This window comes from Exophiala spinifera (genome assembly GCF_000836115.1).
Source record: "Exophiala spinifera strain CBS 89968 unplaced genomic scaffold supercont1.2, whole genome shotgun sequence".
In the NCBI taxonomy this organism is placed as follows: domain Eukaryota; kingdom Fungi; phylum Ascomycota; class Eurotiomycetes; order Chaetothyriales; family Herpotrichiellaceae; genus Exophiala; species Exophiala spinifera.
Window position 1 is genome coordinate 2,271,060 of NW_015622514.1, and position 22,211 is coordinate 2,293,270.

Genomic DNA, 22,211 nt, shown 5'->3' on the forward strand with positions numbered 1-22,211 from the left:
GTCCTGATTGACCGCGCAGGAGGAGTCAGGATCATCCATCAGGGCTTCGAGGAGATCATACCGACGGATCATTCTTTTGCATTTCTAAGTTTGTTTTGCATTGCCGATCCTGGAAAGGGACGGGTACAGTAAGATAACAGGTCAACCAGACACTTAGTGCCTAAGCAAGCCTGAGACAGCGTTCTGACCAGGCTACCCCGTATGTAGTTCATATTCCGTTCATGACACCCTCTATCCTATCATGGTTGATTCACGTATCGTATCGGCATCGACGCTCTCGTGCATGCGTATCCTTGTCACCCTCGTGCCCTCGTCCTCTTCCAACCTGAAATGTGGATCCTGGCTTTCGCTGACCCTGAGAGGGCACGCGCGCACGCGCACACACACACACACACACACACACACACACACACGGTAAGGGTGAGAACGTGAACGGATGCAACGGAGACCGGCTCATCTGTAGGTAGTCGTAGTTTGGCACCAGGCAAAGGACCAAACCTTCGCGGATATTTTTCTGATTGGCTGTCTGACATTACCTTCCCGATCTGGATTCTGTATACCCCAGGGCCGAGGGGCTACACTGAGGCCTGCGTGATCGCAGGAACCACTTTATCCAAACCGTAGACTTTCGGCCCTCAGGTCGCAAAAGATCATAATTGGCTCTCGGCGACCAGAGAAGCCAATCTCATGTCTGAGATACCGAAGAGTGCATCGCAAATTGGTGTTGCGGGCCCAAGACAGGACCATTACCTCGTTTGCTCTGCCATGTCGAATTTAGAGATAAATATCTTCGTGTGGCCCTGTTTCTTTTGCCCTCTTAACTTCATCACTGCGGCCGGTGTCCTATCACATCTGGCTCCAGACACTCTCCGTCATGGCTTCCAGATCGCTTCCTATTGTTGTCGTCAAGCCTATGCCCAAGGGGACGCCTGAATATGAGGCCAACCGCCTTCCTATACTTGCAGCCCTCTCGAAGAACATTCCCGAAGAATGGTATCTTCCTCAAGAGCTCATCGACAATCCTCCAAGAGATGTGTCGAACATTCCTAGAACCTGTGGTCTTCTGAACGCCGAAGAGCTTGAGATTACAGAAAATTACGATGCCACAGGCCTAGCAGAAGCCATTGCGGCGCGAAAATACACGTCTGTTGCGGTTGTCAAGGCTTTTGTAAAGCGTGCTTCCATTGCGCACCAGCTTGTCTGCTGCCTAACACAACTCTTCCCCGACGACGCGGTTGAGCAAGCAGCGAAGCTCGATGAATATCTTGCTAAGACTGGCCAGACCGTTGGCCCTCTTCATGGGGTTCCCATTAGCATTAAAGATCATATGCCAATTGCTGGACACAAATCCTCTTATGGCGAGCTAGCCACAACGTACGATGATGACAAGGACTGTTTATTTGTGAAAATTCTACGCAAAGCCGGCGCTGTCTTTTACTGTAAGACGAATCAGCCGCAAGCGCTTATGCACATGGAGAGCAGCTCTCATTTTGGCCGGACATTAAATCCATACAACATCCAGCTAACCTGCGGCGGCTCGTCAGGAGGCGAAGGTGCCTTACTCGGGATGAAGGCTTCGGTCTTGGGTATTGGTAGCGACATTGGTGGTAGTATCCGCGCACCTGCAGCTTTCAATGGAGTCTATGGTTGGAAACCCTCCTCAAACATGTTGCCCTTTCAGGGCATGATCAGGGGTGCGTTTCCAGCCGAATTGAATGTGCTCCCTGTCGCTGGCCCACTGGGTCGAAGTCTCCGGGATATGAACCTTGTGACAAAAGCTGTTCTCGACGCGGAGCCCTATCGTGAGGATCCCAAGCTGTTTCCAACTCCGTGGAAAGGCCTGCAAGCTCCCTTTTCGAGAAAACTCAAGGTTGGAATTATCGAGAACGATGGTTTCATCGAGCCCCAGCCACCTGTCAAAAGAGCCATTGCCTGGGTGAGAAAACTTCTGTCAGATCCCAAGTATAAAGACTTGGTTGAGGTCAAGGACTTCCAACAGTACAAGGCTGCCGAGGCCTTTGACAAAGCCTTCCGTATGTTCTTACCTGACGGTGGTGCAGGTGTTCTGGCCATACTCGAAGCCAGCGGAGAGCCTGTACTACCACTGACTCGCTGGTTTATCCCAGAAGGTTCTGAAATGAAAAATGCTAGCGAGGTTGCGGTCCTCCGGCAAGAGCGAGACGAGTTCCGGACGGAATATGCCGCACACTGGAACTCTCAGAATGTCGACGTGGTCATCGGGCCCTGCTACGTAGGACCAGCGGCCGAGCACGACACAGCACGCTTCTGGACTTACACATCATTCTGGAATCTGGTCGATTATCCCGGTCTCGTGTTTCCAACCCCTATCAAGGTCGAAGCTGGGGAGATCTACGCAGAGGATTATGAGCCGCTTTCCGACCAATGTCGCATTATCAAGCAAGAGTGGGAAGCCGGTGAATTTGAACGGGCCCCGATAACATTGCAGGTGAACGCCAGAAAGTACCACGACGATCAACTGTTTTCAGCAATGGCAATTCTGAAGGATATCCTGAACCTACCGTGATCATCGAGGTAGACAGCTGACAGAACTAATCAGGTTTCGACAGGACGAGTAGATCCGCACCGTGTTCTACTAGCTACTCCTGCAGGCAGGTGAATCCAAATGATTCAGGACGTTGCTTGCACAGAGGCGCCGGTGCCTGGGTTGGACTGAGTTCTAGATTTTCATCTTTCCCCCCTTGCCAGTGCATAGCCGTATCTGAAGTAGTTCAATAAGTTAAAAATGATGGCTTAATCCGGGATTACAGTATCGGCGGGTGTGCCCTCCATACTGCGAACTCCAGCCGAGAGCGCTGAAAAGTAATCCCGAGCCGACGCCGAGAGAATAACTAAGTTATATTTAGTTAGTTCGCAACATGGTTTCTCTGCTCTTCGTACTCCGTTCTCGGTGTCCACATCAGATATCACATATCATATACGCCCTCTCACCCCCGCCGTCGACCCAACTAAGGTATAAGTCAAATCCATACCGTTGCAAACGATTTCCCTATCCTTCCACCCCTTATGGAGGACTGCAAGCATGATCTCACCCCACAGCATGCGGTTGCGATATGAGCTCGACTCTTAGGGCTGCTGCAAGGTCTATTCATCATGTCACACAGCATTGGGGCACCAAGATTGCGTGTCAAGACAGGCTGCCAAACTTGTGAGTCCTAGACACACCCAAACCCCAACCGTGGTGACTGAGAAACCACGACAGGCAGAACGAGCAAGAAGAAATGTGACGAGGGCCGCCCTGTGTGCCAGCGCTGTCTTTCACTCGGTTGGAAGTGTGAATGGCCGACGCCAGAATCTCTTATTGACCGAAGGCGAGCGACACTCCGGAAGCGGCGTCCGGGGCGGTGGCGGCGGCAGCAGCAACTAAATGCAACTGTCGCTGACGATCCCAATGTAGAGGGACCAAGGTGTTCAGAGGTGGTACGAATCTGCAACACCTCCGCGTCGCTGGCTCACCAAGCATTGTCTCGTGATATAAAACCCCACATATTCAAATATTTCATCGACGAGTATTATGACCTTATCTTGCTGCCAAAGTGTCACCCTAAGTATTACTGGACCTTTTTCCGCGAGATCGAGCGACTTCTTCCCAAATATCAAACTCTGCAGTCTACAGTCTTGGCCAATGCTGCGTCGCATCTTGACTCGACCATCGAATCGGCCTCGCTGCAGGAGCTGTCGCTTACCTACTATTCGCAAGCTTTGCAGGGCTTACAAGAACTCCTTGGGTCGGCCCCGCAGCTGGAAGAGAACAACGGGCTGCTGATATCGATAATGCTGCTCTACACACTTGGAGTAGGTCGTCATGCGCCCCTCCAAGTTCGTTGAAACGCCTCGCTGACCTACATACTTCCTCGATAGGTGACTGGTAAGAGCGCATACGGTGACATTCCTGGCCATATGAAAGCAGCCGCGAAAATTGCAACCTTGCGGTACTTCGAGCGCCAAGCAGCCACCAGCCAACGGTTCGAACGACTTGTTCTGGAAAGCGTACTATATTCTATGTTCATGACGTCCATGGGTCTGTGGTCAGAGGACTTCAACTCAAATAACACTTTTGACCTCACTTTCTGGCTACGCGCTGAGCAGTCACTGAACCGGACGAACGTTTTTCCAGCTTCGTTCCCAGGCGTGGATAGTCCTGTGATAGGCGTCCCTCCTGGTCTGCTGAAGCTTCTTTTGTTTATCAGACAGCTCAGAAATGGCTCAGCGATCTCGAATGCGTACCTACTAGCCGACTTGAGGAGCGAAATATCCCGCTGGGAGCACTCCATCATCTGCCGTCCGGGTCCCGACAGCCCTGGATTGGATGAGTCGGAAGATGTCCAGTGCCAACTTGCTCGAGACGCTGCTTCCCTGTTCATCATTACCGCGTCCATTCTCACCCAGAAAATGGTAGATGGTGACTTGGGAACGACTATTCCTCAAGTACATGACCCGGACTCTTGGGAATTGCGTCGTGCCATGTCAATATTAAGGAAGTATCAAGAAAACGAAACCTGGTCAAGATTCTTCACTTCCACCATTCCGGTCTATACCATGGGCTTTTTCACGGCTAGGAGCGAAGACATCCATCTGATTCGGCAAGATCTGCAACGCAGGTGGGATTTTACAAAGTTCGGCCATCTTCTACTCTGTCGTAGCGATCTCGAAGCTACGTGGGCCAGACGAGGCTGCGCAGGCTGAGTTTGGCTTAGGGTAAACATGGCCTTGTTCTTTGAGCAATGACCCCTTTGGGCCCTCTGGGGGGGTTTGCTACGTCGTGAGGATTGCGAATCATCCTCTGCGGACATGAGCATGATGCCAAGCTCTGTAGCATTAGAGGGAAATAACTACCGGGTATCCTCGAACATTGTCACATCCAGCGCAGAGATGCAATGCTCTACGTGGAGAATCCGTTTCCATCCTGAATTCCACTTTTTCTTGTCGGTCGAGTTGCCCTGAATTCCAAAGCCGGGGAGGCCAGATTGTTGGACAATTGGGTCGGTCCTTGACCACAGAGTATGACGGAAGAATGGACTCCCACGCTTCGTTGAGAATGAGATCTCGCAAATGGCTCATCTATGAGACATGCCGTCCCATATACGGGGTCTATTAACTTCTATTGAAACCAGCGCCCTTCCCGCACCGACGATTAGTGTACAATACAGCGAAACGAGACACGAAATATCTAGACCAACACCGATCCCCTGAGTACATGGCCTATACATACTTCTTCTCTGTAGCAGCGGTGCTGATGAACTTCAGGCCCTTTGTCAGATTCCCATACTTTGCCCAGAACACGTCCTCGAAATAACTCCTTCGTCCCACCCACGGAGCATCCAAGGACGCTTTGGGCAGGCTGCCGGACCCCAACCTGACGTACGTGGACGTAAGAGCCAACGAGGGAGTAGGTTTGAGGGATCCCGCGTCCTCCAGATAGGGTGCGGCAGCCCTTTGCTTTTTCCTCTCGAGCGCCTTGAGGAATCGGCAGACAAACTGAGCCGTGGCATCCGCCCCCAACGTCCACGAGGCATTGGGGTATCCCATGACGAACGCGGCGTTGGGGATATCTTGTATCATGGCACCGTTCCACCAGTACTTTTGATGGATCTCGACAGGTTCCCCGTCGACTTCGATCCGCACCCCGCCTGCAAATTGCAACTTCAGTCCCGTGGCGGTGACGATCATGTCGCAATCCAGTTTCTTGCCCGAGGTCAGGACGATGCCATCCTCGACGACGCCCTCGATCGTGTCGGTCTCGACGTTCGCTCTGCCTTCTCGGAGCGCCGTGTAAAAGTCGCCGTCTGGGCAGACGCAGAGCCGCTGTTCCCACGGCGAGTAGCTCGGCTTGAAGTGTGGGTCGTACGGGATGCTCTGCGGGAGCTGTCTGATGGTGCCTTTGGCGAACAGAGCTCGAGCCTTCTCCGGGTACTTCATGCACCAGTTGTACACGAATCGGCCACGTACGATCCAGAACAAGCGTCGGAGCTTGGTAAACAGGAACCGCGGCATGAGCCGGCTCCACCACGGCCGCGTGCGGACCTTGTTCGGCAGCGAGACGATGTACGTCGGACTGCGTTGGAGCATGGTGGTCGATGCGGCCCTTTGCGCGAGCTCAGGCACCAGCGTCACTGCCGTGGCGCCCGACCCGATCACGACGACCCTCCTGCCCGAGTAGTCAAGATTCTCGGGCCAGAATTGAGGATGGATGGTCTGTCCTTTGAAATTCTCGAGGCCCGGGATGGTGGCGGCCAGGGGCGTATGGTAGTCGTAGTATCCCGCGCCGAAAATGAGGAAGCGAGTGGACACGAACGTCGTCTGGCCGTTGACGGACACGCTCAACGTCCACAGGGCGTCTTCCGACGACCACGAAGCTGAGGCCACAGAAGTCTCATACTGGATGTGTCTGTCGATGCCGTACTGCGACGCCGACTCCTTCATGTACTGTAGGATGGACGGGCCGTCGGCGATAGGGTTCTTCTTGTCCCACGGGTTCCAGGCGAAACCAAACGTGATGAGATCAGAGTCTGAGCGAATCCCAGGGTATCTGAAGAGGTCCCACGTGCCGCCCATGCGAGGTCGAGCTTCTAGGATGGTGTAGGTGTACTTGGGGAGTTCGGTCTGCAGGCGATATGCTGCGTTGACGCCAGAGATGCCGGCGCCGATGATGATGACATCCCAGAAGGCCTGCTCTTTGGAGGGGTGTAGTGACCCGTTCATTGTGAATCTTCGTAAAGGTCCCGTTTCCGAGCAAGCTCGCTAGAAAATAGGGACGTTTGTCAACACAAATCTGGTCGGGCTCAGCAAAAGGTTGAAGGGTTGACGAGTATGCTTGTGCTCATAATATGTCTCCCCAGGAGCAGCTTATGATATAATATATGGAGTCGCGTCTCAATGCCGTTTCTTTGCCCCCAGGTCTGAGATATGTACCTCGGCTCGATGTCGTTGGAAACTGGTAGCCTGATCCTTGTACAAGTACCTTTGCCAGGCCCCGTTGGGCAGTTTGCAGTGACTAGCGCTATCTCGTTCAGGGTGCAGCGCAGTGGCCTCAGGTGGTGGGCCGAGATTTTCTGAACGGAATGGACGACTCGGAGCTCAAAGCAACAGTTTGTTGATGAACAGGTAAAAAGGAGGCTGTGTCATACGGGATACGAGGTGGAGAGTGGTTTGGTGGCCCACCGCAAAAGAAAACTTCCGAGTTTCAACTCGCGGACGATTCCTAATCGGGTATCAACGTTCCGGTCCAGGGAGAACTGGATGCCGCATAGAGAGAGTGATCCAATTCGATCAACAGGCAGCAACGGACCAAAAGACCGAACCCGCAGGAAGTAGATCCTCGGTTGAGCATCGATTGAAAGCAGCCTCCGCCGACAATCCCAGAAGAGCGCGCGGGTAAATGTGATTCGTGAAGCTCGGACTTGTCATCTCGCGAAGGAGGTGCGAATTCGGGAAAAAGCTCGACGCAGTTAGTAGAATTAGCCGTGCCATAGCCGTACCCATCGGTAATAGGCATGCGAGCACTACCTAGCTACCTTTCTGGCACAGAGCATACAAAGAAGGTTACGGCTACACTTTACCCCGTGTCTCTCGGTGCCCCGAAGGTGAAAAGTGCGAGCGACATTGACAGCTCGAGTGTACGATAGCTGTAGTGATGATTACTTGGGAGCCACAAACATGCCAAACGATGCTTCCTGAAGGTTATTCTTGCATCCTTGAGTCTCCAGAGGCTGGTAGCCAGTACCTAGGGTACCAATTGGAAAGAAGTTCGCCTTGCCGTCTCCTTGTACCTAAGTCAATCACAACGATGAAGTCCCTCACAGCTCTCGTCCACTTCATCCATTCATAACTTGACCGACTGCCACCACGAGCACAAGACATCATCAGAGCATCACTGACTCGGTATGCTTTGGGCGCATGCTTTGGGCGCATGCTTTGCGTTCCGCAAATTCGCGTCGAAAAGTATATTCTGAAGCCAAATGTCGTCTCAAGACCGGGTATCAAGCGGCTCGTCTCCGGAAGTAGCGGCCAGATCGGCCTTCCCGCCAATCAGCAGCACTTGGCCAGATTGAGAGCGTATCCTCTCTGGATTCAGGAATGGATCAGGGCATCTGCCCTCGAAAAGGTCGCAAAATGTACCGCGTGCGGTGGGACTTTGGTTCCCGGGACGCGGACGAGAAAAGGCCAATGTAGGAGCTGGTCAAATACATCGCCTCGCAGGGCTGGGTGCTTTGAGACACACGTCGAAAGGATGGTGTCTACACGACGAATAGACCGGAGATTCCCACTGATGTGTAGCCAGACGTCGTTGAAACCCTGCTTGGCAATCATACTTCATCTTCGGGTCGTTCGGGTCCTAATAATCGTAAAGAGAACTCGGACTGATCACGAGGCCGTCGCTTCTTTCTTGATATCCAGTCCCTCATCCGCGAAAGAAGTCCGTCGCTATCTTTCTCCGCTTCTCGCGTGAAAAGATGTCTCTGTACCACAGGCATCAAGCGCTTCACAGTGAAGACCAACAAGCCGATAATGACAGCAAGTACGATGAGCAGGCTGATCACAACAACCCATGGATTTATCCCTTGAAGACAACACCCGTACATTGACATGTAGAACTCGACTGCGCTCTTCAGAAGACTGCTCTTTGGTTTCTCGTCTGGTTCAACACCCTTGCGAACAAGGTGTTTGAATTTGGGACCAGTGGGACCACTATTGTACTTCTTCAGTCCAAAGTACGGAACCGTACTTTGTCGTGGATCGTCGTCAGGATACTGCTTGTCTCCCCAGCCACCATCGAAATACAACCAATCTGTCGGAGCAGATTCTGGTTCAAGGGCCACAAAGAGGTGGCTGGCAGGATCGTATGAATAGAACCAACCTGGGGACACTGGGTCCCAAATGCGGCCTTTGTCAGCGACGTCGATCAAGGCGGAGTCGTGTACATGGCTCCTAAGGTATGGTCAGCTACGAGAAGTGAGCACGAGGAAATATTGACCCTACCCTGCCGTGGGATAGTTGGCGTGGGATCCTCGAGCGCTGTAGACAATTGGCTTTGAAGCGAGTAAGCAATTTATGCCCCGCATAACGAAACGAAACGATCATGTCTTACCCTATCACCCTCCTTTGAAAGACAAGCCTTGTCTTCCCAGAGACAAACCTCGCCACTGCCATGTTGACTGAACCAGATACCATAAGGCTCTCCATCCTTAAACCGGATCATGTTATGTTCCCTGAAGAAAAGAAATGTCAGATACGCCGAGTAGAAAACGCTGGCGCGCATTTCCTACCAGTCTCCAACATGGTTCCCGAAATGATCGCCGGGTTTGGCGTCCGGTAGAATCTTGTTCAGAGGCGGCACAACTTGCGTGATGTCGGCACCCTCGTCAAACGAATAGAAGTAGAAGTAGAACGCATCTGTGACAGAGTCTGACTTCTCCACGACGACGACAGCACATGCAGTGGAGTTGTGTAATGCACCTTTGGTGTCGGGCGTTTCGCCCAGCAGCCAGTCCGGCATTGAAGTGACATTCTCAACGGCTGTCAGGAACATGTCCTTGCTCAACTGGTTCAAAGACGATAGATTGTTGAGATCCAGTGCCGGTGAGTCTGGTACAGGCTTGAAGCTGATGTATGGTGTAGTATGTAAAACATGGTTTCTTATATCGCTGGGCATAAAAGTATCTTCCGAATGAAGCCATATAATGGGAGCTGTTGGTGATTAGCACTGGCGTGTCCCTTTGCCTACACCGGATATTCAGAGAAAATGTTTCCAATACATACCGTGTTTCTTGACGTAGGCTGGCGCAACGGATATCGAGACAGAGACTTGTGTAAATCTAATCAATATCAAAGCCGATAAGACAGAAATATACCTATACATGGCCTGGTGTGCCATAGCTCCTACCGGTCAAATATCCCAGCACGGCACACCAGCGAGCTGCCGGGGGAAAATCAAAACATGGAAGACATGTACACGCAACCGCACGGTAAGCTCGATATTGTCAGCACAAGTCAAGGCTGATGGATCCTAAGATCGCTGGGGATGCCGAATTTGCCGGGCGCCAGGCAAGGCTGAAAAGATAAAAGGTGCACCAATGATTCAAAGTCTTGGCTAACAAGGCTCTGACTAACCCATTTACAACTAGCGCAGTATTTTCTCCATCGAGCTCCAAATTTCGAGAAAAAGTATCACCCAGAATTTCGCAGTCTGCATAAGAGAACGAACAGTATCCTTGTCACCGGATTCGTGTGAAGTATCAACAAATCTAGTCTTACCGCTATTATTTCGTCTTTTTAAAACCCTTCAAGAAACTCACAAGCGAAGAGATGGCGTTCGGAGGCCCTCCAAGAGGCCGCGGCGGCGGTGGTCGAGGAGCACCTAGAGGCGGCGCAAGAGGCGGTTTCGGCGGCGGTGGTCGCGGCGGTGGCTTTGGCGGTGGAAGAGGTAAGACCACACGTTACTGCTTCTGTTTTGCAGGGCTCCCAAGACTAGAAGGAAGCGCATGTATACTGACAATCCTCGTCGTTACAGGCGCACCAAGAGGCGGTGCCAGAGGTGGCGGCCGAGGAGCACCCCGTGGTGGTCGAGGAGGACGCGGCGGTGGACGAGGTGGTGCAAAGCCCGGTATCAAAGGCGGCGCCAAAGTCATTATTGTATGCTCTTCACCCGTCCGTTGATCTTTATCCGTCATCTAGCGATAGATGACTGCTCGAAGGCAATGGTTGAAACAAAACGACAAAGGATCAGGTTTTTTTTAACACAATCTTTCTCCAGGAACCCCACCGACACCCCGGCGTCTTCGTCGCTCGCGGCGGCAAAGAAGATCTCCTCGTGACCAAGAACCTCACCCCCGGCGAGTCCGTGTACGGCGAGAAGCGCATCTCGGTCGACGCTGCACCTGCGCCAGCCACCAACGGCTCCGACGAGAGCCCAGCCGCCACAAAGACAGAATACAGAGTATGGAACCCCTTCCGCAGCAAGTTGGCCGCCGGTATCCTCGGTGGTCTCGACGACATCTATATCCGACCCGGCGCGAGCGTGCTCTACCTGGGTGCCGCCTCGGGAACATCCGTCTCCCACGTCGCTGATATCGTGGGCCCCACGGGCAGAGTGTACGCCGTCGAATTCTCGCACCGAAGCGGCCGTGATCTCATCACCATGGCCACTCACCGAACAAACGTCATCCCCATCATCGAAGACGCCAGACACCCCCTGCGCTACCGCATGCTCGTCGGCATGGTCGATGTCGTCTTCGCCGATGTGGCACAGCCCGACCAGGCGCGTATTGTCGGCCTGAACGCCCACTTGTTCCTGAAGGTCGGTGGCGGTGTGCTTGTTAGTATCAAGGCAAACTGCATCGACTCGACGGCCAAGCCAGAGGTGGTGTTTGCTTCGGAAGTGAAGAAGATGCGTGAGGAGAGAATCAAGCCCAAGGAACAGCTTACGCTAGGTATGTCATTCTTTTTTTTTTCTCCTTCACCTTACGTTCATGTATGCTGACGCGCGGCATCACTCAGAACCCTTCGAGCGAGACCACTGTATCGTGGCTGGTATCTACCAGCATAGCGCCCAGTAGATGTCTGTCATCTTGTAATGTTTACAACAGCCACGACAGAACAGCCGGAGTGTTCGTTGAATCAAGCTAGACCAGCCTTTTCTTCCGGGCAACTACAGTCCCCAGTCTGATCGCAGTCGGAATGTACAGCATCCTATCTTCGCCGACCTCGAGCTGTCGGAAATGTTTAGTTTGCGAGAAGGGCCATGACGGTGCTATGAACGGGGGAACGATCCGCGAATGGTCAACTCCTATGAAGCGCGGAAATGAAGAAGGTGACTCCCCGACGGACAGACTCCTTCCTGTATGAAGTGGCAATGCTTTGAAAATTGGCGTTCACGGGCGTGAGATATGTTTATGGGCAGTGGAGCCGGGCAATGAATTTCAGGTCTTTAGGCTAGGTTTCTTTTTGGTAAAAAATGACCATGAAAAAAGAATTGTACACCTCAGTACGGATACGCTCGAGCGAGCCTTATAGAAATTCAGGCAGAGAAGCTTCTACGCCCTGTGCTTCAGTTGGGAATCACCTTCCTAACCACCGGAGGACGAGGATACTGACCACGGAAAGAAGGAAAAGGTACATGTGTGTTAACGCTCAAGGGGCAGGGATGGTCATGTCTATTTCAGCGGAGTTGGGCTATCTTCTCGTTTTCTTTTCTCCTTGCCTTTCGTCCTATTCCTTCCGTCCTCGTGTGTTCTTGTTGTCTAGTATCGTCCGTAGACCGGTGTACTCATATCCAACAGCAGCTTCTCGGAGATTGCCACGTTCGTCACATCCCTCAGAGGTACGCAACACATTTCTCTACCTATGCACCGTCGTCTGCATACGACTATGACCATGACTGTTTGTTCACTGTCTCGTCCGAGCGGGTCCAGCAGACCGCGTGGAGGACGACGGCCTCGTCAAGTCAAAGTCAGGCTCCATGCTCGTTTAGCCTTCAGCGGGTCATAAGACGTCGTCGTCGTCGTCGTTCGTCATCCAGCACGACGCTGAGACGGCGAGAAATTCGTCATGTGTGTTGTTGGAAGGGTTCCGAGGAAGGGGTCCTTCTGCTCCCTGTTGTTCCACCCTCGGATGAGCCCTGACCTCGCTGAGAAACACCATGACCGGCCTCAGGATCCAGGAGGTGAAGCGTCCACGCTCGGGTTCGACGATCTCCCATGCACAAGGTATCTTTGGCATGTACTTTTTGCGGAGGTAGTCGAGGGCATCTGATGGAGTCTTGCCACGTACGAGCAATTCCTCTCCGATGGCAGGGTGGACCCACTTGATGATGAGTGCTTTCGCCCATCTGAACCGTTTTCTGTCCTTCTTGTACGCGTGCCAGCAAAATGCGAATCTGGTTTGGAGTGCGCGGAGCTCCGCCTCTGTCAAGTCCACGCCATGGGCTCGAATCTCGGCCATGTCCCGGTCCCAGTCCGGCTTTCGAGGTCCTTTGTAGACGGAGGAAAAGAAGCCCAAGACACCTTTTCTCTCGGCCTCGAAAGTGAACGCGCGGAGCCATGCCGTGTAGTTCTCTGGGCCAGTGAGTTCTATTCTCTCAGTCCTGACGTTTGGCAATTTCTTCAACGATCGACATGCTGTGCAGTGTCTCTGTGAGGATGATCTGGGATCCATGTTTTCGACCGTGATAAAGATTGGAGAAAAGGAAAACGGGGTCACCGCTACCACAATCTGAAATGAGGTAGAGATTTCAATTGACTACCTACCTGTCAAACGCGCTTTGGCGCTTTGTGTTCATTCACTGATATTGCTGCGGGGAGTTACCACAGTGTGCTGCCTGTTGGCATTCACCTGTGTCGCTGCATCGGAGCATCTTGCCTTGAGGCGGGCGTCCAAACTGATTTCGGTCCAAAATTTTCGCCACTCATACACTGCGTAGGCCAGATAGCCGTTTCTCCAATAGAGCCCATCGTCCCGGCCCTCGAGATTGATCTTTCATTAAGGAATAGAAAAGCAGCCTAGGTCGTAACAGCTCATGATAAAGAAAAACACCGCAGCCTTTTGTGATGGAGCTCTCTCCCATGGTGATCATGCCCGTTGCCATATCCTATGATTGAAAGGGGATTATCGCAATGATATGCATTAAGCATTTAAATTCAAGTATAGCAGTAACGTCGGTCTGCTCATCAAATAGCATGACTGGTCTCCCTAACCTCTGGCTTATACTTTGACAAAAGCTGTTTTATACCATCAGCAATGCTCTCTCGTACATATTGAAGTTTGTGCATAGAGTTTTATACTTACTGGCGTCGATTTGTTTGACCTGTGGCAGAGCCAGTCGCACCTTGTTCCTGTACACGGCAGGACCCGAGAGCTGTAGAGGGTTCATCTCGAGATACACTGTCTCTAGGTTTGCCTTGTCTGCCAGTTCTCGTTCGACCTCTCTAAAGTCGGCAAGCTTATTGCTGCTGGCCCACAACTCTTCAAGCTCTTTGAGGTGACCAATATTCTCTAGATGGGATATCTGGTTGCTCGAGATATCCAGCACCCGTAGTTTCTTGTTGTTGGCCAGGGCTGATGGAGTGATCTCGGTGATGCCGTTGTGCGAGACATACAATTCTTCCAGGTTCGAGAGCTCTTCAAGACCGGAAATGGAAGTGAGGCGATTTGACTTGATGTCCAGCAGGCGCAGGTTCGTCAGGGGAGACAGGTTTTTGATCTCGGTGATCTTGTTCTTGCCCAGCCACAATTCCTGGAGGTTCTTCAGAGGTTCCAGATTCTCAATCTCTCGAATTCTGTTCGCACCCAGCTCGATCATGGTCAGATTCTCCAGCCCGTCAAGATTCTCGATCTTGGATATTCGGTTCTGCACGAAAAACGCTTGTGTCAATTTAGTCAAATGGTTCAGATTCTTGATGTGCTTGATCTTGTTGAAACTTAGGTCCAGGCTTGTTAGATTCTTCAACGCATCCAGGCCCTTGACGTGGGATATCAAGTTGTCATAGAGATCCAGCTCTTCTAACGTCTCGCCAAAGTTCTCAGGCAGAGAGATAGTTGTGATGGCATTTTGGCGTAGACATAGTCTCTTGAGTTGCGAGAAACGCTCAAGTTTGAGAGCAGGGATGGAGGAGATGCGGCAGTGAACGAGGTCAACATCTTCAGAGTCTTGGGGGTAGTCATCTAGGAGGTCTTCATCTGCGTCTATCTGGTCGGTGGGAGGGGCATCGGGGTCGGAGTACTCAGGATCGGAGAGAGCCTCTGGATTGCTGAGGACTGCATGGCGTGAAGGCATACGCAGTTTTCCATCCCAGCCATTGCTATTGACCAACGGTGCAGAGGAATGCTCGTGTGAGGAATCAGAGGGAGGTAGTTCTATATGAGGATGTGCTTGGTGGTCTCCTTGACTTTCAGGCTGCGCCTGGTCCTGGGTGGGCTGTTCGACCATGACGTTGGGTTGAGCGGTCTTTCGCAAAGGTGGCAGGGGTTCTTAGGTAATTGGTTGCGTTTGAGATCGTACCGTCTAGAAAGCGCGAAGGAGGTTGAGAGGGCCCAATGATCTGTAGTTTGTGAATGTGAAGACGGCGGGGTGTGAGATGTTTGCGGCACAAAAGTCTCGTTGCCACGCGATCAGGTCAGATCGAACACGATCGTCACATGCAAGGTACAAAGTACACACATTTTATACATGCACAATAACATTGAATACGACAACCAGATCTTGAAGTGTTCTACAGTGAATACCAACAAAATTTCAATAGCCACGACATCAGTATCCAGGATATCCCGCTGATTGCATCCATACTCATACACCTGCAGCAGAATTGGCCACTGGGCCTGGATGGACGGGTGCAAGAAATAGTTCATAATCCCTCGGATTTCTTCACTGAAGACCCTATTCGTTTTGGGGTATCTCTTCGACATAGCTCAAACAAAACCAGGCCCCTCGTTCAGGAGTTGAGCTTTTGAAACCTGAGATATCTGATTGTCCTGCTTTCTGATTTGACACCGCTTTTAGGTACTATACAAAAGACGCTTGTATCGGAGCTTTTGTCTGCATTCCTCACACCTGCTTCTTCATGTTGTGCCCAAGAGTCTAGGAGAATCGCTTCGTAATCTTCGCGATGACTGTAGAGAGGGTTAGCTGTCTTTTTCCGGCTATCCGCTTCACAACGGCTGAAGCAAGGACTCACGATGCAATGCAACCACGCTGAAAATGAAACCCAAACTCAGAAACAAGATAACCATCGGATCAACCTTCAATCCTGGGCTCTCGTCGGTGTATAGTCGCAACATAGTGCCTGAAGAGCCACCTGCACCGGCGGCACGTGTCGAGGCCGGTCGAGCATTCTTGACGGATTCCTTGTGGTCGGCGGCTGCACGACGTCGAATCGCAGATCGAGGACCTCCAGGAGGTGAGCCTGCGCGTGCGATCGAGGACGAACCACTGGTTTTGGCAGCAGAAGGAGTGGAATCGGGACCGGATTCAGGACCGGAGGTTAGAGGTGATGAAGGTCTCGGAGAAGCCTGAAAGCCATTGTTAGTACTGCGTGCTCTTGTAACCTCGCTTCAAGCAAAGAGTGTCCTCAACCAGAGAGCGGACGATATTGAGAAAGGGGCAAGGGAGAGGTGTACCATGGCTGTGAGGAATCGTAGTGGAAGACGGCGATCTGGTGATCTCGTGCCGCGACTTGTGGGCGACTGCGCACAGGCAAGGGGAAAAAAGCTCAAGATGTTCTTTGAACGGCGATCAAGTCCAGGAGATGTTGAAGCGCGAACGTTGTACTGAGGACTGTGCGAGTTGCAGATTGTGGTTGAAAGAACATGGATGGTTGTGGACACTTTTACCAAACGCTTGCAATTCTGGGGAAATTCGCAGCACCAGCAGCTTCCGAAGTTCTGGCCAGTGCAGCGTGTGTCTCGCAAGCCAAACTAACTAGTGGCCTTCTACAAAAACCCCTGGTGTCCACAGCACCTCCTGTCAACCACCATCTCGTGGTATGCCATCCTCTTCTCTTGAGTCTTGTACCTAACAGAGTATATTCTACAACCTGCTCTGGCTAGGCCTTCCACTCTGCCGCTTTTGTTCGAAGTGGTATCGTATATAAAGTTGCTTTGTTGTATCCCGGACATTCACATTAACGTGATTCAAGCAGAGGTAAGGGTTATTGTTACTCGCACGCTCTGAATCGGCGTGACATTTTCACAGTCTTGAGCCGGAGTGATGCATAACCGCTCCGCTCCTGTGCAGGTTGGTCACGATAGCACTCGGTGCGGATAAACGAGGCAGGAAGCAAACCATGAGACTCAAGCGTTGACGTTGATGATATGTATATGCCCATAGTGGCTTTTAGGGTTCCAGGTGGCGGATCCAGGGCCATACTGGATCTGCTTGGATGCTGCCAAGGGACGAACCAAGTCAGAGAGTCGAGAGCAGCCATCATCACCCATCGAGAGCTCCTCACGGTTCCATCCTTTTGACGCCAGTATGGACAACAACTGTCCCGGTTATGTCATGCTGCACCCTCGCCGATACGTTGATCTCGTCCTGGACATGGATACATCGAGCGACATACTGAAGGACTGTTTTCAGAAGGCACGTTGATCAGATTGCCAGTGTCAGAAGTTTGGATATACGAAGCTCATTCCGAAGCTGGTATTGAGCTAGACAAGTCGAAACGGTTTAAAGGGCACTACGCGGAAGTACACGACGGCAATGTTCTTTGTAGCAGCCGAAAAAGGGTTCTCGATTCGTATGGGCATGTAATTGCGCACCCAGCACCATCTGCATGCGTTCGCAACTCGACGCTGGTTTACATGACTGTGCTGCGAATGAATGTGCTGTGCCGGGTTTCGACTCGTCACTTGCGGAATTCTCTGGCTCGTTCATGCTTGTCTGGTGTCCCGAACAAGTTTAGATGCTAATCAAGGTGTGCACCGCAAACTTCACAGAGAGTGAAAATGCGATTCAGGCAGGGATCCTCTGAGCGAAGCATAGCTGAAGAAGAAGAGAGAGAGGAAACCAGATGACACCTCGGCTCCCTCATGATGGGCGTATGTCAGCAGTAGACCGTGTAAGGGAAGCCCCTGTATGATCCGTCGTCCGCATTTCGAATGGTGTCAGATTCGAAACTGAACTGGTTGGTGGTCATTGGCTGTGCTTGCTGACCAGACGATACCATTGCAACGGAGCGTGCCTGATGTGGCTGAGCACTGCGCGCTCCCCAGTGGCACCTTTATTCAGCTGACTCCATCCTGTCCATCGTATGTTTGTATATGTACCTGCCAAGGTACCGAACTAGGAAACTATGCACTTCGCTCCGTCGCGACTGCCTCGACAGTCACTACGAAGAACGTCCAGTCACATTCACTGCACCCGGTAAAACTGTGATCGAGATGTCCATACTCAACACCATCATCTCAAAGACACAGCAGTGGTTGTTCTCTCCAACCTCTATCGACGCCACCGACAACATGGGTCCCGCCAAAGTCTTGCAAGCCATTACCTCGGCCACGGCCATTCTAGCCACTGCATCCCCTGCAAGAGGCGGTTTGGTCGTCGACACTGCGCCAACCACTCCTCAACCCTACGTCCTTCCAAACCTGAAAGGCGCCGCAGTCGATTTTGGTGGTCTCATCATCCGAACACTCGTCCCAAACACCACCTCATGCGGAAGCCTCTCGATTGTTGGCGTCAACTCTGGCCCGGCCCCGCTCAATCTAATCCACTACCACAAGGAAGTTGAAGCCTTCTACGTTCTCAAGGGTGGTGTCCAGGTGTTTCACAACTCGGACCAAGGTCGTCAAGTTCAAGCCAATGATTTCGTTCTTCTCGCGCCCGGAAACAACCACACCTACCGTCCAAATGACCTTGACTTCCAGCTGAGCCTCTGCATGGCTCCAGGTGGCATTGACGAGTTCTTCGCGGCTACCGGTGTGCCCTATGCATCCTCTGCGCCATTCAACCCTGAGGATCAGTCTGAGTTGAATGTCACAAAGGTTTTGAGCTTGATGCCCAAATACAACATCGTCCCCGAGCCATACAATACCATCAACGTCGACTGGGTCAACGGCACCACTACGGATGGGTTGGATACCTGGCACGTCGCAGATCAAACCTTGCCTACCGATCCGTCAAAGCCGTACTTCATATCCAGCAACCGCGGGCCTAAATACCTGCAACACGGCTCCGGCAAAGTGATCGCTCAGCTTGCCAGCGGCAAGCAAACAAACAATACGCTCAGCATGGCGACCATCACCATGAAGCCCAACAAGCCATCAGCGCAGATCAAATTCAACACCGATCAAGCCCTGCAAGTCACTGAGGGCCAGCTTCATATCCAGGTTGGCAACGAGACCGCGCAACTGATCTTTGGTGATTTGGCCTTCATTCCCAGAGGCACCCCCTTCAGATATTGGTCTACCGTCGGTTTTACCAAATTCATTAACTGGTCCGGGGGTCAAGGTTTAGCCGATAGCCTCATCGAACAGTCGCAGCAATGGAACCATGCCTCTTGGCCAGCTTGAAAGTCCGAGCGAACGTGGACTTTTGCGAGTTTTGCTTGGTTCGAATTCACTCCAACGACTACATTATCACAAGTCGAGTTGTATGATTATGTTGCCAATGCTGCAGAATGATACATGGCGTGAAAGAAGTTTGCATGCACCATCGAAGAGTTTTAGACTGTAGCATGCCGCAGGGCTCCATATCTCAATAAAGTAATCCTAATTAAGGCACTGCTCAGTATCCTACGTAACCTTCGTTACAGCCAAAGTTACATACTCGCCACTAGTTGAAGTCGTGAAGTCGTAAATCATTATGTCCATCTCCACCTCCAATGACCTGCCTAAGGAGGCAGACAGATATGCGTCGGTTCGGGGTAGCTAGATGATGGGATCCAGTTCGGTCCGCTGCTCGCGGCTGATGTGATTGTTTCGCTTATCTGAGCATCAAAAGCACTTTGAAGAATGATGTTTTCCTCGAGCTGCAATATCAATGCGCGACCCCCGGGCCCGCCGCACGGTACCACGAACCTGAGGTTGCTGGGGGTCGCGACCACGCCCTCGAGGCTGGACTCGTGCGGCCCCTCTCGCACCACCTCCTCCTCTTCCTCCTCCTCTTCCTCCTGTTGCTCCTCGCTCCCCGGGTTGAGGTTGGTCATCCAGACGACGCCTATCTCGCTGTTGACCACGGCCACCCCAGCTGGGCATAGAGCTCTCGATCAGTGTAGGAAAGCCGGCTCGTCGCCCAGAACCAAGCATACAGATTACCTCCTCTTGAACCACGGCGGCCGGGCGCCCAAGCCGAAGCAGTGTGTTCAGTGGCAAGTTGGTTTTCCGGAGCCGGATTCTCCGCGACTTCGCAGCATTCATCCGCGTCAGCGTCTGCCCGGTCGGTACAAATTCGACACGCCCGCCTTCGTCCAACTGCTCGAGGGGAACTTCTGAGCGATGGCGAATGGGCACAATAGACGTCTCCAGGGCAGTGAGACCTTGATCGTTGGTGCAGGGTGGTGGTGTTACGCCGCCACGACTTCGAGGATGAAGACACTTCTCGCTGATGAAAACATATGCTCCGCTGGTCGTACTCTCCGCCAGAGTTCGAGCCCATGTGTTCAATTCAAGATTGATGGTGATGCAGCGCTCGTCGTATTCGGTGAAGAAACAAGCAGAGAAGACGTCGCCCATAAGTCCAGTATTGTGAAGCATATTCAGAAGCGCCCGGATGACTTTTGCCACCTGCTTCCGTTCTGCTTGGAAAATATGCCAGAAATCCAAGATGTCGTTCATGTCGTCGCTCTGCCAGGAGATCAAACTCCGTCCCCACGCAGTTGTGCGCCAATCTCTGCGACGAATGTCCAGATGTCTCTGTATCCTTTTAATTTTAAAGAGGTCGATCAATCTCACCCTGCGAGCGTGGCCAGTGCAGCTGCTCACCTCGACCCCCATCCAGTTCATGAGGAAGCAGGGGTTTGCTTCACTTGGTGACAGCTGCATCATGTCCCATACTGACTGCTTGTATGTGACGCCTGGGAGTAACTTCTTTGTAGCAGATACATTTGCCGTCACGTACTGCGCGAATCCGAAGCCCAATGTTCGCGTGTCCGGTCGCCAGGAGGCTTCACTGGTCCCCATGGGTGCCATGGCAGTGTGATAGTCAGACTGAAATTTATCCAGATTGTACGTGCAATTCAGATTGGTCTCCAGAAAGGTTCCGATGAGGAGCTTGTCGTGCTCGTTGAAGGCTTGTTTGCCGACATTGTCAAGCTCTGTTTTACTCATGGGCATAGCATACCAGTGGCACGGAACTGCGTTTTCGACGACTGACGACCCCTTTTCCCCGACAGCAGCAATGAACCCCTTCGAGACAGCGTAGCGTTGGACACCCCTGCTCTTCCCAGAAGAGACACTCCATACGGGACCCCAAAGATCGGCAAAGGTTGACATCTCGCAAAGAAGAGACAGGGGAGTAAGGTTAGGACTATCCACCACATTAGCCTCGGGCGCTTCAGGGCCAAGGCGTTCGAAAACCCACACCATATTGGAATCCAAGAAACCATCAAGGCAGGCCAGGCGTCGACGAATACAGCGGAAACCGCTGATTTGCTCAAGATTACCCTTGATGGCAATATTGTTTTCAAAATATCCCAGATCTTGCTGGAAGTCAGTAGCGTGTGACCCCACATATGTGATGAGCGTCAGATCCAACAACAAGCAGGTCATTCTGCAGAGGGCCAGTGAAGGACTCCATGATCGGAAAAGATCAGTGCTTGTTGGAAAGCACAATCTGCCTAGCAGGCCGCAGATAGGCGCCACGATATAACGCCACATGATACTCTCCAAGCTGTTCTCCCTTCCAGCTATTTCATCGATGCCCCGTTCCAAGGAGCCTTTAACATCTTCCAAATCGGAACGTCGGACTAGAACAAGCTCGGCAATACCGGGTTTGGAATGTTGCACCAATACACTGTAGGACCCCTCGCAGAACTTTGCGGCTGTTAGCTCGGATAGTGTATTGAGGATATCACAGAGAATCAAGTAACTCTGGCCCAGGTCCTCCAATATATCCTCAAGCTGAGGGGAACCCGCTAAAGCCTCGATTGAACTCGTCGTGTTCGTGTCCATGTCGAACGAAAAGTATGCGTCGTGTCTCCGGCGCTTCATGTCACTTGAAATCAGGCTGGAATCCTCTGAAAGTATACTCTTGAGGGTTGACCTTGATACATTGGTGAGGCGTCTTCTCCGATGAGCCCATTCGGCCACATCCTGCTTAGTATGGATTCGATAGAACTCGGACGAGCGCAAGACCCGTGAATGCGTTTTCTCAAGCCAGTCAAAATGGCCCTCTGGGTCGGCAATGTGGCTCCAAGGATAGAAGTCGTACAGCCATGCCGCCTTATGCCACTCAGCCAGCGGTGATGCAAGTCCCTGTGGATCCAAGTATTCGTTCAGGTTCCGCTTAGTTTTGGTATGCTTTGAAGCATCCGTCCTCTCTCTTGGGCGATCATCAATTGGCCAACTCGTTTCAGAATCGTCACTTGTTCCCGATGACATTGCCGCAGCGACCACTCCCGGCGATCGGACTGCGTGTAGTCAGCTCGTCAGGCTGAAGCCCTGATGTTCAATATGCGTGAAAATAGTAATCATTGTCTTTCCTCTCGAGTCATTTATCCTGAATATGGCATCTGACGAGAAAA

At 52.1% G+C, this 22,211-nt stretch overlaps 10 protein-coding genes across 10 annotated transcripts; 4 read left to right on the plus strand and 6 right to left on the minus strand.

The window, feature by feature from the left end:
* Nucleotides 1-874: 874 nt before the first annotated feature.
* Nucleotides 875-2,545, plus strand: PV08_03135 (uncharacterized protein; the record flags this gene model as incomplete). The annotated part of the gene is made up of 1 exon (XM_016377492.1): nucleotides 875-2,545. The coding sequence occupies one exon, from the start codon at nucleotides 875-877 to the stop codon at nucleotides 2,543-2,545; it is 1,671 nt and encodes a 556-aa protein (XP_016239062.1).
* Nucleotides 2,546-3,132: 587 nt separating this feature from the next.
* PV08_03136 (uncharacterized protein) lies at nucleotides 3,133-4,725 on the plus strand (the record flags this gene model as incomplete). Its single annotated transcript, XM_016377493.1, has 3 exons — nucleotides 3,133-3,187; nucleotides 3,242-3,834; nucleotides 3,901-4,725. The coding sequence occupies 3 exons, from the start codon at nucleotides 3,133-3,135 to the stop codon at nucleotides 4,723-4,725; spliced, it is 1,473 nt and encodes a 490-aa protein (XP_016239063.1).
* Nucleotides 4,726-5,241: 516 nt separating this feature from the next.
* Nucleotides 5,242-6,741, minus strand: PV08_03137 (uncharacterized protein; the record flags this gene model as incomplete). The annotated part of the gene is made up of 1 exon (XM_016377494.1): nucleotides 5,242-6,741. The coding sequence occupies one exon, from the start codon at nucleotides 6,739-6,741 to the stop codon at nucleotides 5,242-5,244; it is 1,500 nt and encodes a 499-aa protein (XP_016239064.1).
* Nucleotides 6,742-8,345: 1,604 nt separating this feature from the next.
* On the minus strand, nucleotides 8,346-9,913 carry PV08_03138 (uncharacterized protein; the record flags this gene model as incomplete). Its single annotated transcript, XM_016377495.1, has 5 exons — nucleotides 8,346-8,967; nucleotides 9,019-9,068; nucleotides 9,128-9,248; nucleotides 9,306-9,726; nucleotides 9,799-9,913. 5 exons carry the CDS (start codon nucleotides 9,911-9,913, stop codon nucleotides 8,346-8,348), a joined length of 1,329 nt encoding a protein of 442 aa, XP_016239065.1.
* A 431-nt stretch (nucleotides 9,914-10,344) lies between these two features.
* PV08_03139 (rRNA 2'-O-methyltransferase fibrillarin) lies at nucleotides 10,345-11,594 on the plus strand (the record flags this gene model as incomplete). Its single annotated transcript, XM_016377496.1, has 4 exons — nucleotides 10,345-10,462; nucleotides 10,550-10,671; nucleotides 10,793-11,468; nucleotides 11,536-11,594. 4 exons carry the CDS (start codon nucleotides 10,345-10,347, stop codon nucleotides 11,592-11,594), a joined length of 975 nt encoding a protein of 324 aa, XP_016239066.1.
* A 925-nt stretch (nucleotides 11,595-12,519) lies between these two features.
* On the minus strand, nucleotides 12,520-13,191 carry PV08_03140 (uncharacterized protein; the record flags this gene model as incomplete). The annotated part of the gene is made up of 1 exon (XM_016377497.1): nucleotides 12,520-13,191. The coding sequence occupies one exon, from the start codon at nucleotides 13,189-13,191 to the stop codon at nucleotides 12,520-12,522; it is 672 nt and encodes a 223-aa protein (XP_016239067.1).
* Nucleotides 13,192-13,759: 568 nt separating this feature from the next.
* On the minus strand, nucleotides 13,760-14,962 carry PV08_03141 (uncharacterized protein; the record flags this gene model as incomplete). Its single annotated transcript, XM_016377498.1, has 1 exon — nucleotides 13,760-14,962. One exon carries the CDS (start codon nucleotides 14,960-14,962, stop codon nucleotides 13,760-13,762), a length of 1,203 nt encoding a protein of 400 aa, XP_016239068.1.
* A 719-nt stretch (nucleotides 14,963-15,681) lies between these two features.
* PV08_03142 (uncharacterized protein) lies at nucleotides 15,682-16,152 on the minus strand (the record flags this gene model as incomplete). Its single annotated transcript, XM_016377499.1, has 2 exons — nucleotides 15,682-16,041; nucleotides 16,150-16,152. The coding sequence occupies 2 exons, from the start codon at nucleotides 16,150-16,152 to the stop codon at nucleotides 15,682-15,684; spliced, it is 363 nt and encodes a 120-aa protein (XP_016239069.1).
* A 1,836-nt stretch (nucleotides 16,153-17,988) lies between these two features.
* On the plus strand, nucleotides 17,989-19,041 carry PV08_03143 (uncharacterized protein; the record flags this gene model as incomplete). Its single annotated transcript, XM_016377500.1, has 1 exon — nucleotides 17,989-19,041. One exon carries the CDS (start codon nucleotides 17,989-17,991, stop codon nucleotides 19,039-19,041), a length of 1,053 nt encoding a protein of 350 aa, XP_016239070.1.
* A 320-nt stretch (nucleotides 19,042-19,361) lies between these two features.
* On the minus strand, nucleotides 19,362-22,068 carry PV08_03144 (uncharacterized protein; the record flags this gene model as incomplete). Its single annotated transcript, XM_016377501.1, has 2 exons — nucleotides 19,362-19,717; nucleotides 19,779-22,068. The coding sequence occupies 2 exons, from the start codon at nucleotides 22,066-22,068 to the stop codon at nucleotides 19,362-19,364; spliced, it is 2,646 nt and encodes an 881-aa protein (XP_016239071.1).
* Nucleotides 22,069-22,211: the final 143 nt, after the last annotated feature.